The sequence below is a fragment of the Myxocyprinus asiaticus genome, chromosome 8 (assembly GCF_019703515.2).
Source record: "Myxocyprinus asiaticus isolate MX2 ecotype Aquarium Trade chromosome 8, UBuf_Myxa_2, whole genome shotgun sequence".
NCBI lineage: Eukaryota > Metazoa > Chordata > Actinopteri > Cypriniformes > Catostomidae > Myxocyprinus > Myxocyprinus asiaticus.
In genome coordinates this window covers 1117286-1134384 of record NC_059351.1, presented here as the reverse complement: position 1 = coordinate 1134384, position 17099 = coordinate 1117286, and the positions used below count along the sequence as shown (strand labels likewise).

The following is a 17099-nucleotide window of genomic DNA, read 5'->3' as shown; positions in this document are numbered from 1 at the left end:
ATAAAAATACATGCTGAATCAACAAAAATGGAGTACACACCTTTTACAGTGCGTTAGTCAAGTGGTCTTTTGATCTATGTTGATGTCACTTTGTATGCAAGTGATTCCGAATTCAAAACCCCTTCATGTATATAGCTTTTAAATAAACTAAGCAATATCGCTAATGCCGTTCTGAACCATTCCGGCCCAATTTAACCCCTGCTTATATGGAGTATATTTTGGAGCTTCAACATTTTGGCACACATTCACTTGCATTGTATGGACCATACAGAGCAGGGGCTTGTGGCAATGTGTTTCGCTCCTTCTGCATATCGCAGGCCCCCTTCATTATATCCCGGCCCACTTTGGCATACCACGGCCCCATTTCACGGCCCCATTTCACGGCTGGCAACGCTTTCCCTGCTCTCCCCAATGGCCAGTCCGCATCTGCTTTCGGGCCTCCATCTCTCCCCGGGCCCCAGAGCGGCTGCACACCCTGCACTGCTGGTAGTTATGCCATTGATCCACATACATGTGAAAAAAGTTTGCGACTGTACAAAGTGCATGAATATGAAATGAGGTAAGCACTGAGGCATTATATGTTAATGTGTTACTAAACAACTTTCTGCAACACACTGAATACCATTGGCACTGAAATGCAAAGTTAACCCTGCACAATCTGGTCAAACCCTGCTCTGTAGTAAGGTTGTATAACCCTGGGTTAAAAGTAGTGCTAACCCCTTTTTCAAGTGTGAAATGTTGCTTTTCCCGGGGTTTTAAAAGACAATAACCAGGGTTGAAGCACAGTGAAAAACAAAAAGCTCTCTTGAAAGGGAAAAATATTTTTAAAAATCTCTTGATATTGAACATGAGGGATTTCTAACAACTGTTGATAAATGTTGATATTCGAAAACATTATGAGTGTGTTAATTATAAGGGTATTTGTGTCCAAATAACAGAATTTGCCTATAAGCCTAAATTAAGTTCAAACAGATGGGGGCGCAGCTGAGCAGTGTGCAATACTGGTGCACATTTCAACCTCTTCACTGGTAACATTCTCTCACATTAAAATAATTTATGTTGAGTTCTGGAAATTTAAATGCATATTAAAAAAAAAAAGAAAAAAGTGAAAATAAAAGAACAGAATGCCACACCATATCACTGAACACTAATTAATAATCCCAATACCCATGTTAATATATAAATGAAATTAAGGCTTGGTGTACCTAACCAAGAGCATGTGGACAAAAGTGGCACTGGAGATCTTGGGAACAGACAGCGCCTGCAGTGGCCACAATACGGTCTCATCCCCTGAAGGCCCTCCATGACCTGTGTCTCTGCAAGGAGAATAATGAGTCTTTGTGAATAGAGCCTCATAAAACCCGGCATCCCTACAGAGAGGGAGAACCAGCCATCTATATTCAGAATGCGTGAAAAAAGCTCCATAGCTTTTCACTGGAAGCAGATGCTTAGTCTGGGGGTGAGGGCTTTTCAAAACCTGCTGTGCAGTGGGAGAAACATTAGGAGTAATTAACTGCTGCTCAAAATACAGGTTATTAACTTATTACAGAAAGCATTACAGTAACGCACAAACAGTGTCTTTGCAGTTGCAAGAACTAGAGACACACAAAACATATGTGAAGATTTTTTTAGTAGCAGCCCAGATTTTCTCATATTTGAGTTGGTTCCGTATCTAAGTGTAGTGTTATTTGCCCCCTGGCGTAACTTGCTCTGTACTCTACCCAAACTTCCCACATTGGATCTCTCAGCCTCCTGCTGGGACTGTAGCAATTAGGACCTGAGTATCTTACACTAACGAGTATCTCTTGTCTCCAGGTGTGTATTTGCACAGACACTGATTTAATCTGAGAATTCATAGTTCATATTATGTTTCATGCGCACATCAAATGATAATTTGTCAGGACTCGTTTGTTGAGAAGTCAGTGAGTTTTGTGTATTTTTTAGGAGTTGAAGCATCACAAATGTCCAACTCAAGCCATCCACTGTCAAAGTAATGTCAGTTTAATCCCTCTTTAATGCCAGTGATCAAGCAGATGTGTGAGGTCACTCATGTGAAAAGTGTGTCCATTTCTTCATTGTCCCCAACAGTGTGGGGTCAGCCCCTCTTTCACACACAAGGTGAGAGGTTTTCCCCAAAGGGGCGAGGAGTGCCATGAAAGGATGATTTGTCGTTTCTGACACCTCTTGACTATTCATAACATTTCCACAATGGGTACTAAAAGGGATTCTTAGTTTGGCTTTCTCAGCATGCCAACTATTTCATTTGCAACTACATTTAATTTGGAGTTAATGAAATATATGTGAATGAATAATAGATGTGTAGAGTTTGAGTTTTGGAGGGACTGTGCCTGACAAAGGTCCTCTGGATCGAAACATTGCTCAATAAACAGGAGTCTTGCAACAGTGTGCGGATCATCTTCTTTAATTTACTGAAATGCTCAATGCTTTGATCCAGAAAATGTCCAAAGTTGGAGGGTCCGTTTGCCGTGTGATTCTGGTTAGCTTCAGTTATTACCATGTTATAACAAGAGCCCATTAAAAGATGTGTCATACTTAAAATAAATGCTTCACTTGAATGATTGTCAAATCAGGATTATTTGATTAGGTTCTTGTCTATAGACCATTAATACTACTAAATACTAAGAAAACTAAAGCAAAGTGAAGTGAAGAAGCAGATATTCCAAACCGATCTCATGAAAATTCGTACATATTTTCCGAGTTGGCTATTTCATATGGTTTTGCATGATGTTGTTCGCATAAACTTGTACGACTTCATCACGTGCAAATTCCCGGAAGTCTAATGCATCATACGATATCATACAAATTAGTCAAATTTAGAAAAATCGTACGAATCATGATGATTTCGCCATGAGAGTGTGTTGGCTATTCCCAGAAGACAAAATTATATCATGTGTTCAGGCAAAATTGTATCTTTTCTTTCCAACGACAAGTTCAACTACAATTATTTATAAATATGTTATTAGTAGCTTATTACAATGTATAAATAATTTATTACATAGGAAATTAAGAATTTGACTTTAAGAATGTTACAAAGATTGTGATTACATGTCACAAGATGCCACGTATCAGGGTTAGGAAAACCAAGTGTGTTTCCAGCTGATGTGTAAGAATTGATACAAATGCAAGCATTGAAAATATTTCAAAACAATCACAGAACATAAAATGTGTCAGTATATTTCACTTAAAGGAGCAGTATGTAAGATTCAGAAACCCTTGTTATTAGTGACACCTGTGGCCGTTAAGTGAACTGCAGCAGCTATCTGTTGCTCGTGCTCATGTACACACTCCATATGGACGCGAGCAAGCGAGCATCAGCCAAAACAATGACGTAACGTACAAAGTGATCCACCGGCATCATGCTGACAGATGAGGTAACATAATTAAAATTAAACAGTTATGATTGTTTTACTACAAACTTTGAGACTAAACTAAAACTACTTATCAGCTAACATGCATACTGATACACACATACAGCTACATACTACCGAACTATACCAGACAGTTTACTGTTGCACTGTTATGTTGCACTATTGTATGTTTTGTATGTCATATGTTGTACTACGATCAAGAAACCAGCATATTTGCTTAAATTTATCCTGTATACCTGACTATTAGTATAAAGAGAAGATCGTTGAAATTATTTGAAAGTTATGAAGCAAGGTAGCTTGCAATTCGTCAGCGTTAGCAGGCAAGATGAAGTTATCTAAAATGACACAGATCAATCCTTATGACACTATATTTCACATGCTTTGCAGTTATGGAAGTTTACCTGTCCAATAAGAAGAATGCCAATTCAGGGTCAGTTCTGATCCCCAAAACCGAACGAAGGACCCTCCAGGAATCAAATGCCCTGCCGATGTTCACTCTAGTTTTCGCTCGACCACGATCACGTTCCCGCTTAGCCAGACGGGATTCAGTAGATAAATGTTTTTTAAGTTTACTCTGAGTTTGTGTAGGAGTCGGTGTTGAGCTGGGAGCCGGACGTTTGCTGGATTCCATCTCTAAGATAACGTTACCTAGTGTTGCAGTTTGTTCTCGCTGTTGAATAGCAGAAGAGAAGCATTGAGGCAAGGCTCTCAGGAGTGCGCATAAACGTCACATCCTTTAGAAAATCAGTCTACAGGCTTTAATAGGCAACCTAGGAAGTCCGGGAAGGGCTCATTTTATAAGTTGCATTACAAGCCATTCACACATTGGCCAAAAAAAATTGTTACATACTGCACCTTTAAGTTAAATGAGGCATAGTTCCTTATTTAGCACATTAAAAATGATTGTTACAATTTTCCTGCGATAGTGTTTCAACAGTACCAGGTATGGGGACAGTTGAAACAAATGGACTCCTTATCTTCACACACTAATTGTGAAAAATAGGAACAATGTATGCAGGTTTTTTATATTTATTTTGTTGCTAGACAGATAAAGGTATCTCACGTGGACAAAATGACATGTTTATTCTGGTCAGTATTTTGCAGTATAGCAAATAGCACAAAGTGTACTTTTTCCATAGGCATTAAATAAATTCCTTCAAAAAAGAGTTTGCGGCTGTACAAAGCTCATAAATATGAAATGAGGTAAGCACTGAGACATTATACTGTATGATTGTATGCTGCTAAATAACTTAGGGACTATTTGCCATATGATTCTGGTTAGCTTCAGTTATTAACATGTTATAAAAATGTGTCAGACTTAAAATGACTGCTTCACTTGGATGATTGTCAAATCAGGGTTTTTCTTGTCTACCGACTCTAGGTTCTTGTCTATATACCATTAATATTACTAAACACTAAGAAGTGAAGAAGCAGATATTCTCAGAAGCTAAAATTTTATCATGTAGTGTTCAAAACTGTATCTTTTCTTTCCAACGGCATGCAACAAGTTCAACAACAATTATTTATAAATATGTTATTCAGTAGCTTATTACAGTGTATTAATTATTTATTACAAAGGTAATTAAGAATATGACTTTACTTTAAGAATGTTACAAAGATTGTGATTACAATGTGATTAATCACATTTTTTATAGATTTCCTTAAATGATCTAATCAGAAATTCCAAGCAAATGGCATGGATTGCTCTTTGATTTAAATGTCATCATTTTTCTTTTCACCAAAGATTCGATGCAAAGCTGCATCTGTAAAAGCTTGTTCTCCTGTTGCACCATTGCTGACCTGATCTGTTTGCAATGGCCACTTCTGGTGATTACTGCTCATGCACGCCTTCCTACCTTCCCCCATTGCTCTTCCTCCATGCTGTGTAAAAACAAATCTCCTTTTCTACTCCCTGCCTGAAACTATTGAGTCAACAAACGTCACGCCAGCTAGGCAGTGGCTGACAGAAAAGAGGTGGGGTCTCTCTTTCAAAACTGGAGAGGAGCCAAAGGCAGACTTTTTTACAGACAAGAACCACCTGTTAAAATCCAGACAGCACAGAAATGGGATGCTTAAAAGCTTTTGACAGAGGGTGGAGGAGGAGAAGGGTTAGTGCTAGCTTTCACATGTACATGATTGCACAGAAGAGGAACAGTGGTATTTGTCAAGCTTTCTGTGTTCAGAACAGAACATCTTTAACTTCATTCAGCATTCAGAGCATCGCTCCAAATGTGTGATTTGAACTTTTTAAACAGTAATATGCTCCCTGCCAGACAAATTATCCAGAGTCTGTAAACTCTCCAGAGTGTTTTTAAAGGTCAAAGTGTTGTCTCCCTGGTCTAAAAGCAGCCGCCAAACCCCTGTGTGCCAAAAATAAGACCAAGCATATGTAAATAAGGACAGGGTCGCGTAGAGACTGAAGTTGTGATAAACTATTACTCTTAGAGAGTGAGAGGTTCTTCTTGTAGGTTCCGGTCTGAGAGAAAAAGAGACAGAGACAAGTAGATAGAAGCAAGACAGAATAGCATGCGTGACACATTTCAGTTTAATGCCCTCTAATCATTTTGTCTCTTTTCCTGTTTCTATTTGGCACACTTTATTTCTTTGAGGGGTTTTCCCTCTCTCTGTGTCTGCTGGAGTGGGCGGATGGTGGAGCCATGAACTATGCAATCCAGTCCAGGGCTTCAGGGCAGCCAGCAAAGTGTGCACTATTGTGTGCGGCTGAAAAAAAGAAAGAAAGAGACCAAAAAAAGGAGGGGGAAGAAAAGAAACTCTGGCCCTTTGTGTGGAGACGACTCAGCAGGAAAGCGATTTTGCAATTACTTCAGCTTACCGGTAAAGCAAGCTCAGTTCCTCTGATCTGTACACACGTGCACACTGGACTGTCTCACTCGGTCTGCTTATACATATGTATACAAGTGTGAGTGTGTGTCTATGGGCTGCGTCTGGACGTGCTTCAAGGGCCAACAGCAACGCAGTGCTTCTCCCCCTGATGATGAGAGCCAACGTCAGTCTAACCCATGAATATTGATGTGGAGGTAGTCTGTTTCATTGACGAACAGAAGGAAGCAAGATGGCTGCCCTTTAGGATTTGTTTAAGAGGAGAACTAAACGGTTTGCTGGAATTCTACAAAGTGGAGGGACTTAAAACCAGGTGAGTGTTTTTCTGTCCTTGCTTTTTTTTCCACTGGCCCCCAGGGGCTCTGTAATAGCTTCATAGCTCTTGCTTTGCATTGTACTATCCTTTCTAAAACCGTGAGCTGACATAATAATGAGAGGTTATTAGATAAAGCTTCACCAACATGGCTGACGTTTTCTGTCTCTCTTTCTCCCCCTCCCTCTCTGTCTCTGTCTTGTTGGCTTGTGTAGACAGAAAGCCTTTTCAAGCATTTCAATCTAAAAATGTTTTCTCTTTTTGTAACTGAGATGTTGTGGATTGGACAGCTTTTTGCTTCAGGAATGTGGTGGCTTTTGGACAATGGTGATCTTTGTGAAGTTGTTGGCCAGTTCTTCTTCAGGCATTTTCCCATTGCATTTGTTGTGCTGAGAGCAAGACTAAACAGTCACGCTGCTTAAAAAAATTTATCTTATCTCTTCAATGTCTGCTGACCTTATTTGGACAGCTGCATGGAAAGACAAGAAAGAGGTGTTTTAGAAAGTGAAAAGCATTTTCTGTCATATTTAACAGAAATATAAAAAAATCATTCTTTTGATGTGAGCAAAGGAATATATATTGACGAGCAGACACAAAGACTTGCACAGTCTGAAGATAGAAAAAAACACACACACACACATTCACAAACGGAAGGGCTTGTTGGTGGAAGCCCACAAGGTCAGGAGCTTTAAAAGAACTGAAACCCAACCCCACAACACCATTAGCTGAGGCCAACTGGAGAGTGATTTCTTTTCTTGTCTAACATTAAGAGGATTTCCACATATTAGCTCATAAGTGTATCTATGTTGCTCATAATAAGCTCACACTTATTTTCAAGAGATGCAAAAATGTTATAATTATATTTAGAGAACAGTACTGTTTGCTGTCTATGCTCTCCATATTTATTCATACAATAAATGACACATAGCTTGCAGTCCATGATATTTGCATCTGTTTGAAAATAAGCTATATTGATTTTGCTATTCTGCGCTGAGTAAAAATATTGGCAGATACTGAAGTAAATTTGACCATTTTATTGATTAAGTCAACATTCAGCTAAAAAAAAAGGGGGGGGGGGGGGGGGGGGGTCTATTAGCTTAAGTAAACTGTTTCCACAGGCTACAGTATCCTTTTTCACCTGTAGCCTACTAATGAATTGCAAGTGCCACTTTGCTTCACTGATTTCAACAGCCCTATTAGGATTTGCATCATAATTGGCAGTGGGAATAATACAGATAAAAGTCCTGTCCCCTTATTTTGTGTATTTAGCTTGTGTATTCCAACACTGTGCTGAGAAGAAAAGTGATGATGTTAGCTCATGCCTGCAAGGGGCTGCTAACATGGGATCCTGGAGTGCTGTCAATAAACATGATAAGAGAGGTGGTGGAAATGCTAATGTAACCGCAATGAAGGGATCTGGAGAGAGTTCCATCACATCTTTTATTTAAGTTTCGGATACAAGACTAGCTTAGCATAGATTATCCCTCGGTGGCAGGGGCGTTGATTCCGGGGAGGTAACCTTCACCCCCCCCCCCCCCCCCACCCCCCACCCCCCAAATAATCAAAACAAACAATTACAACTGTGAGCTAGAACACAGAGAAGCGTTTCAGGGTATTATGTATTATGTATTGCTGTCAAGTATTTTGGCTTAATTTGCCAGGGCACAAACTCAAGAGCACATTCCACGTGTGCATGTGCACTTGGTCCTTCTGTTTACAAATGCACTAACTCACAACCCAAAGACACCAGTCACAGGATTAGGCAGGGAGGTGTAGGCTACTTACGCCAGTCCAACATGACCACTTGAGTATTTGTAGGCAAACTTACGTAAAGTTTGGTTATAGCTTGCATAGACCCTGAGACGTACAATTTTGACCGCTTCTAAAATGTGAATTATTTTACGTATGAACAACTTTAGACACATGCAAATGTTTACAAATCCTTACTGAATCTATAAATACTGAATTCATGGAATTAATCGGTTGATTTTATTGTATTTATAATCAATGAGATTCATTAAATTTTCAGTGCCATATGTGGCTGGGTGATAAAACAATATCGATATTTATAAAAAAAAAAATAAGAAAAATAAAAAATTAGATATTGATGAGAAACTTTTGAGTAATTTTCGATATTTAGCCAATGTTCTACATCTACTTGATCAAATCAGGTACATGTCGCTAAAAACACAAGCAGTTCGGCAAAGTACACACATCTAGCTGTCATGAAATCAGCCCTTTAGGAAGTATTGTCATGGATACCGGCAATGAGACTCAGTAGCCACTAGCTAGCAATCCGGCTAATATGATATTGTTGTGTATCGAAGTTCATTATGCTTCGCTCTAGTCAGTTGAGGACGCTGGTAGAGGCAACATATTCGAGACCGGCACAAGACAGCGTGCCCCCGCTTACAGACACGTGTTCCGCTTCTGTACCAGGCCATGGTCCGATCTCTGTTTCTGTTTTTTTTTTTTTTTTTTTTAGATCTACTGATATGCAGTAGTGATTTTGCACAGTTTATTAAAAATCTACCCAAAGGGGTTTTCAATCTGGAATCACTTGCATCCAAAGCGACATCAACATTGATCAATATATCATACAACTTGAGATTAAAAGACCTCTTGACCAACACACTGTAAAAGGTTTCACTGTTATTTAGATATTTATGTGTGTACTCCATTTTGGTTGATTCAGCATCAGTGTGTGTGTGTGTGTGTGTGTGTGTGTGAAGAATGTTAAACTCAGTACTAACATTATAATTTAATGCAAATGTTTTCATTACAAATTATATTATCAGAATAACAATCTGAGTAAAAGGTAGTTGTGTAGAAGGTGTCTGTTGCCCACATTAAGAACAATGTGCATTTATTTTTAAATTGTAACAAAATTAGATATAAGTTTAGCATGTTCTATAAGATGACCCCCAATCTAGGGCAAGAAGATGGTAACTTGTCCCAGCTGTCATCTGATTTTTATAAAAATGTATAAAATACATTTGATATAATTCTTAATCAAGTTTTTTTGTCATCTAATGTAAAACTAAACCAAATTATTTATTATTGCGACATCACCCCATTTTAGGGTTCCCCCACCTCCGAAATCCAAATTTAACCCCTGTGTGTACCCAACAAGACCGCACTGGCAAAGAAGAAGATTTTATTAACTCTACCCCCAAACCACGACCCTAAACCTAGAGGGATAATGGAAACTTTGAATTGTGCAAACACAATTACTTCTTGGTTCCAATGTGGGACAAGAACCTCAGTCTCCCATGCTGCTGATGCAACAACATTAATAGTTGCACTATAGGAAAAGGTAAACACACTTAAACTGCTGCAAAAATGTCTGATAGGAGATGCCACTTGTCAGTAACTCGGCAAAATGTCAGCTTCCTGTGTGTCATGTTGAGGAAGTAGCTGGAAACACAGGGCAATGGCTATACCAAATCAGACCCTTTGCAGAACTTCTCAAAGAAAGAAAAAACTAATGTGGTTTTCAAATTCATCTGTGCAGATTGAAATAAATTTTAATTGGTATCACCGAAAGAATAATGGCTCATAACAAAAAAGGCCTGATAATGTTTTTCCTATTTCAAAATTAAAGATTTATAAAAGTTGCATGTTAGACTGATATATGAATCACAAGCATGTGTAATTTCGAAACACAGTGATGTCAGCATGAGGCTGTAAGGGGGTTTTGCCTTAGAGTTGCTAAGAAATGAGTATACCAAGAAAAGTAATGAGAGGTTTGTTGCACATGTCTGTAAAATTATTTGTAAGTGTGCACACTGAATACCTGTAGACACACTAATCACAGCCAGGCCCAACATACTAGTGCAAAAAGGGGCTGCAGTGTCATGCAAGCTATAAGGATCCCTCTCATAAAACACTTCTCTAGAATACCTTTCTTGTGTCACTTGGATTAAAAGGACAGACAGGATATTCATCAATAATAATCTCATGAACTAGTCAACATTAATTACATGCCCTTCAGCTGATTTAATTAAATTTACAGTATATTAACAGGATTTGCATACTAATTGATTTTGAGGTTTCCTCATTTGATCACATACAATATATTTACATTTATGCATTTGGCAGACACTTCTATCCAAAGCAACTTACAGTGCCCTTATTACAGGGCCAGTCCCCCTGGAGCAACCTGGAGTTAAGTGCCTTGCTCAAGGACACAGTGGTGGTGGCTGTGGGAATTGAACCAACAACCTTCTGCTTACCAGTTCAGTGCTTTAGTCCACTACACCACCATCACTCCTCACACCTTTTTAATCATTTATTAAAGTATAGGATCCATCATAACAGTGGATTATTTTGACACTGAAATAAATTAATCCAGCCCTATAACAGTAAATGGCTGAAGTTGAGCTGGGGTATAATAATAGAAGATGTCTTCTGAGATGTTGTGGCACTTGGTAGTATATTTCCATTTTTCATTCCAATTTTCAGTAAAGAAATTCATCAAGTCAGTAATACTACACAGTTAAGGAATATCAACTTCCATCAATGTTTAGTTCTTTAATAATCTCCCCAGTGTGGTGAATAGATTATTCTGGGATTCTGGGAGTATTCTGTTTATTTTCCAAGAGGCTACTAAAGAATGCTGACCTTTCAGCTTTCAGGGCTCGGTCATAACTTTCCAAGCATATCAAAACACCCAAATTAGTTTTATTCTGTGCTCCTTTAATCTTAGTCTTAAGTGTAAATGTGACTTTTACCGAAGCAGACCCATGTAAAAAATGTTGTTCAATGCATCAAGGCACACTGAGTGGTGAAGACAGAAGTTTGTAGGGAAGATATTTTTAGAAGTCAGATTATTTGGCCTACCAAATTGATATTGAGGTGTGGATTGTGTCCTATTTCTTTTAAAGTAGGACTAATATTACTGATAATGAAGTGAGGTACCCTCAACATGGTAGAAATTATAGGCCAGTTAGTTTTATGAATCAAGACGGTAAAATATTGCCTACAATTTTGCAGATTATGTTAATCCTTACCTAACCTCAATCATAAGGACCAAACTGGTTTTAATTAAAGACTAAGTGAAAGCCCCTTATAATGATTAACATTGTGTGCAATGACATATGCATTTTCTCTAGCTACATTCGTTAATCTCAATGAAGTTGAGCATCAACACATCTGAAACTCTGTGTTACCAACACCATATTACTTTTAATAAATGTTATTTGATAGTAGCCTAACTGTTGAGTCGGGTCACAGTGTTTATGTAATGAACTGGCCATGGAGACAGTGTTAGGATCCATGTGCTGGAAGTTTATTATGAACAAGCAAACAATCCAAATCGGCAGGCAAAGAGGTAGTCGTAAATCAAACGGTATAATCCAATAAACCAAAAAGACAGTCCAACAAAACAAAGGGGTATCCAAAAGGCAGTAAATCCAGGAAAAGTCATAACATGAAAACAATCGGCAAAGGCAATGGAAAAACGCTTGGTAAGGCAGGATAAACTGGCAATATTTCGCAAAGTCAAAATGGAACAGCATGGTATTTATATAGTTTAAACAGGAAGTCACCAAAGAAGAAACGGTACAGAGTTAGTATTCGGGAGAGGGCTCCCTCTGGTGGTTGGTAGGAGGGGTAACAACCATGGATGTTACAGAACATAGGTAGGTTGGACCATGTCTGCGTGAAAGTGCATCTACCTTGCTGTTCTTGCTGCCATGGACAAGTGGCTGTAAATTTGAATCTGGAGAAAAACAATGACCATTGGGCTTGACATGGGTTCAATCTCTTGGCTGCCTTGATATATTCAAGATTTTTGTGATCGGTGATAACCTGGAAAGGATGGACTGCCCCCTATAACCAGTGATGCCATTCTTCAAAGGCTGCTGTCATGGAAAATTATTCCTTATTTCCAACATCATAGTTACGTTCTGCAGAGTTCAGTTTTCTGGAGAAAAAGGCACAAGGGTAAAGCTTGCCTGGTGTTCCGTGACGTTGTGACAGGACCGCTCCAATCCCGCAATCTGAAGCATCTACCTCAACGACGAAGGGAAGATTGGTGTCAGGATGTTTCAGTATCAGAGCAGTCGTGAAGCTTGACTTGAGGGAGATGAAGGCCTGGTATGCGGCATCATTCCAAGGCAATTTGTTGGGCTTTCCCTTGAGCAACGACGTGAGTGGGGCAGCAATGATGCTGTAATTCCTGATGAAATGGCGATAGAAGTTGGTGAAGCCCAGAAACCGCTGTAGTTCCTTGATTTTTGAAGGTCGAGGCCATTCGGTGACTACCGTTATCTTAGAGACATCCATTTCTACACCTTGATGGCTGACATTGTAGCCTAGGAAAGTGGTATGGAACTCACATTTTTCTGCCTTGACAAATAGTTGGGGTTCCTGGAGACGTGATAGAAATGTCTTGACCTGCTGGATATGTTTTTCCTTGTCTTGTGAGTAGATGAGGATGTCGTCAATGTAAGCCACCACACAATGATTCAGTAAGTCTCTGAATATCTCGTTGATAAAAGACTGGAATACCAAGGGGGCATTAGCAAGTCCATATGGCATGACCAAATATTCATAGTGCCCCTGGTGGTGATGAAAGCAGTTTTCCACTCATCCCTTTCTCGGATTCTGACATGGTTATAAGCACTTCTCAGATCAAGTTTGGTATAGATCTTTGCCTCATGGAGTTGTTCATGGGCTGAGGAGATAAGTGGTAATGGGTAACGGTACTTTATGGTGACAAAGTTCATGGCTCGATAGTCGATACGGGGACGTAGACCTCCATCCTTCTCTACGAAAAAGAACCCTGCAGCAGCTGGGGAGGTTGAGGGATGGATGTAACCGGAGGCCAGGGCTTCCTCAATGTAATTCTCCATGGCGAGGGTCTCGGGGCATGACAATGCCTATGTCTTGCTTCTCGGTGGGGCTGTATTGGACAGAAGTTCAATGGCACAGTCCCATGGACGATGAGGAGGAAGTTGTGTAGCTTTGATTTTGCTAAACACCTCACTGAACTCTGCATACTTCTTGGGGATCGTGGGCTCCTTCTGTGATTCAGGGCTCTCAATACTTTTGATAAGACAAGGCATGGAAACAGCAACATGGAGACAATGTTTGTGACAAAAGCTTGACCATTGCGTGAGCTCACATTGGTTCCAAGATATTGATGGGTCATGAATGGCCAGCCAGGGATGACCCAGGATAAGAGCATGCTTGGGTGAGTTGATGACATAGTGAGATTTTTTTCTACATGAAAGTCCAACCTTGATGGTTATTGGAACAGTCTGTTGGGTTATGCCAGTACCAATAGGACTGTTGTCAACAGTGGTGATGTTAATTGTTGGGGAGCATTGAATGGTGGGTATGTTGAGTTCTTGTACAATCTCCTGATTAATGAGATTAACAGCAGCATCAGAATCCACTAAAGCTGTAAAACTCTTTACATGATCACCAATGGAGACCTGTACAGGTAACAAAATGATGTGACACATGTGATAGTGTTCATTGTACTCACATTTTGCCTTGACTCAGGAGAACTTGATTTCTTGTATGGGCATGCAGCGTTGAGATGACCTGGTGAGCCACAATAAAAGCAAAGGTTTTCGTTGCGTCGACGGTTCGGGTGATACATTATATGCCTGGGCCTGTACTGAGACTGTAGAATTCGAGGTGAAGCGAAACTGAGGCCATGAAACATTCTGAAGCAGGTTATCAATCTTAATGGCCATAGTTATGTATTCAGAAAGATTCGTACCTTCACCCTTGCAGGTCAGTTCCATCCTGAGTTTCAGGTTAAGCCCTTCGTGGAAAAGTCTTCAGAGCGACATCATTCCACCCACTCTGAGCCGCTAGTGTCCTGAACAGAGCTGCATAATCCACTGCTGATCGATGACCCTGGCGTAGATGAAGTAGCTGAACAGAGATAACTTGGCCGCCCACTGGATACTCGAAGACTTCGTGGATTTGTTGAACGAAGTAATCAAATGAAACCTGGATTTGAGTATCTTTATCCCAAACAGCAGCGGCCCAATCGAGAGCTTTGCTGGTAAGCAGTGACAAAAAAAAAACAAAACAAAAAAAAACATTGCCTGGCATTTTGATCAAATGACTCAGGCTAATTTGAGAAAAATACCTTGCATTGTCATAAAAAACCTGCCATTTTTCAGCAGAACCATCAAACTTATCAGGTAGAGCAAAGCTTACCAGTTTAGCATGAGGAGCTGGCAGTGAGTGAATGTATTGTGTCAAACATTCGTTGGCAGCTCGTAGGTTGTTCAGTTGGTCTTGGTAACCCCTTAATACCTCACAATAGTGCACGAATGCGGCTTGGAGCTGTGAAACTTCTGCTGGAACCATGTTAGGCGAAGTATTCTGTAATGAACTGGCCATGGAGACGGTGTTAGGATCCATGTGCTGGAAGTTTATTATGAACATGAGCAAACAATCCAAATCGACAGGCAAATAGAGGTAGTCATAAAGCAAGCGGTATAATCCAATAAACTAAAAAGACAGTCCAACAAAACAAAGGGGTATCCAAGAGGCAGTAAATCCAGGAAAACAGGCAATGGTCATAACATGAAAACAATCAGCAAAGGCAATGGAAAACCACTTGGCAAGGCAGGGTAAACTGGCAATACTTCACAAAGTCAAAATGTAACAGCATAGTATGTATATAGTTTAAACAGGAAGTCACCAAAGAAGAAACATTACAGAGTTAGTATTTGGGAGAGGGCTCCCTCTGGTGGTTGGTAGGAGGGGTAACAACCTCGGATGTTAAAGTTTAGAGATTGTGCAGGGTATGGGCTCAATTTAATGCTCCCAAAAGATCCAAGTTAATAATGAAACCAAAATTTCACTCTGCATAGTGAGCTATTGTCTGCTAAAGCATTACCTAAAAGTGGAAAGAGGTGAAATGTGAGAAGATGAAACTGATGATGTATTCCACACCATGGTGACCAGGCTACAGAAGTCTCTCTTCAGGAGAGAGAGGAACCTAAAGAAGACTGTGGTGAAGGAATGCAGAGAACTCTAGGTTTAAAAAGCTGGCCCAGATCGCCTACATATATTGTGGTGTAGTTCTGCCTGTGTACCACTGATGGAGAAGTTACTTGGGAAACTGTAGTTTGCCAAGCCACAAGCTACTCATAATTTAAAGTAGATAAACTAAAGTCAAACTGCCCTTTCAAGCTGAAGTGTGTAATTTCTGTGCAACTAGCTTCACTAAATGGAATTGAAAAATAAACATTGTTTCCTAACAGCTTTCCCAAATATACCATCAGTCTACAATTGGTCGAACAAACAGGTAATCCCACCCCAAACTCACACTATTGGTTAAGTCATTGTTGATGTGTTGGACTGGTCGGGATGCACAAACAAACAGATCAAAGTTTGAAAGCGCCACTGAGCCACATTGTTTACACTGAGATCACATTATATCATTTATAATTGAATCAGAACCATATTATTCAGGCACAAAACACTGTTTTAAAAATAGCTGAACTGCTGTCACTCAAGTGAAAAGTGCAGTCTAGTTCAGTAGCATCTCTACTGTCAATTAGTCACTACCCAACACTGATGTGTGCACTGAATGCATGCCATGTTTTGATTTCCTACTTTCCTACTTCCTACTGAGCAGATCACAGCATAATCAATGTGTTCACTCTTTTGCATTTTCTCTGTCTGTATCAGTTAGTCTTGCTCAGTTAATGTTTGAGCAGATGGCCATGTAGCACTAATATAATAATCTCCATGGCTACCATACCCTCTGAGAGAGATTTGCACGCGGCACAGTTCATCAGTTAAGTCAGATATATTGACTAGTGCTGACACAAAAGGATATGGTAGGGGGGTGGGTGTTTGGGGGGTTTTGGGGGGGGGGGGGTTGGGGGGTTGTTGCTGGCAGTAGAGGGAGAGAAAAAAAGTTGAGAGTGTTTATTGAAAGCATAGTTTAAATATATATAAATAATTTATTTTGAGGAATGGAGGTTGCTATATGTGCTTAATTACACCTTAATTAAATCCTGGTGATCTATGGCTGTATTTACTGTTTACTGTCAGTGTTTGACTCTGAGCATAGGGTCAGCAGGTTCAGACTGCTAAACTAGAGTTATACTGTCAGTTGTAAAAGCTATCCTGAGTTAATTATCATCCATTCTACTCAAACACTTCAGGGAAGGAGAGAGTCAGTGTGGATGTAAATGAACAAATACAGATAACCAAACTAGGTGCTGCAGTTTGATCATGAGATTATCAGCACCTAGTTGGGCCTAAAAGATTTAATCTTACAACAGAAGTAATAATTAACATAAACTGAACACATGACCGAAATACATGAGTGTTTAAATGAACATTTATCTTCTTTTAGATGCTTTCTAACCAAAGTGATCAAATTTGTGCACTATCACAGCTGATGGGGATCCGAGAATACATTATGTTTGCTAAACTGGGACACTGCAGTCCCCAAGAAGTCACTGCTAACAGCTGTATACAACAAGTCTCCAAACAAAATTAAGATTCTGATTTCTAAATATCATCTCTTTGAGAAAATCCAAAATCCTGGCACAATAACACAGACA

General features: G+C 39.7%; 1 protein-coding gene across 2 annotated transcripts in view; it reads left to right on the top strand.

Annotated features, from left to right (window-relative positions):
• The first annotated feature begins 5996 nt into the window (after nucleotides 1–5996).
• tet2 (tet methylcytosine dioxygenase 2) overlaps nucleotides 5997–17099 on the top strand; it is a 36069-nt gene continuing 24966 nt past the window's right edge. The window contains exons 1-2 of one of the 2 annotated variants that reach the window (XM_051704962.1): nucleotides 5997–6543; nucleotides 15783–15826. In XM_051704962.1, the coding sequence (XP_051560922.1) occupies nucleotides 6410–6543; nucleotides 15783–15826 (178 nt within the window). In that variant the 5' untranslated portion in view covers nucleotides 5997–6409. The remainder of the gene's footprint in view (nucleotides 6544–15782; nucleotides 15827–17099) is intronic. The other variant, XM_051704964.1, reaches the window with a different exon arrangement.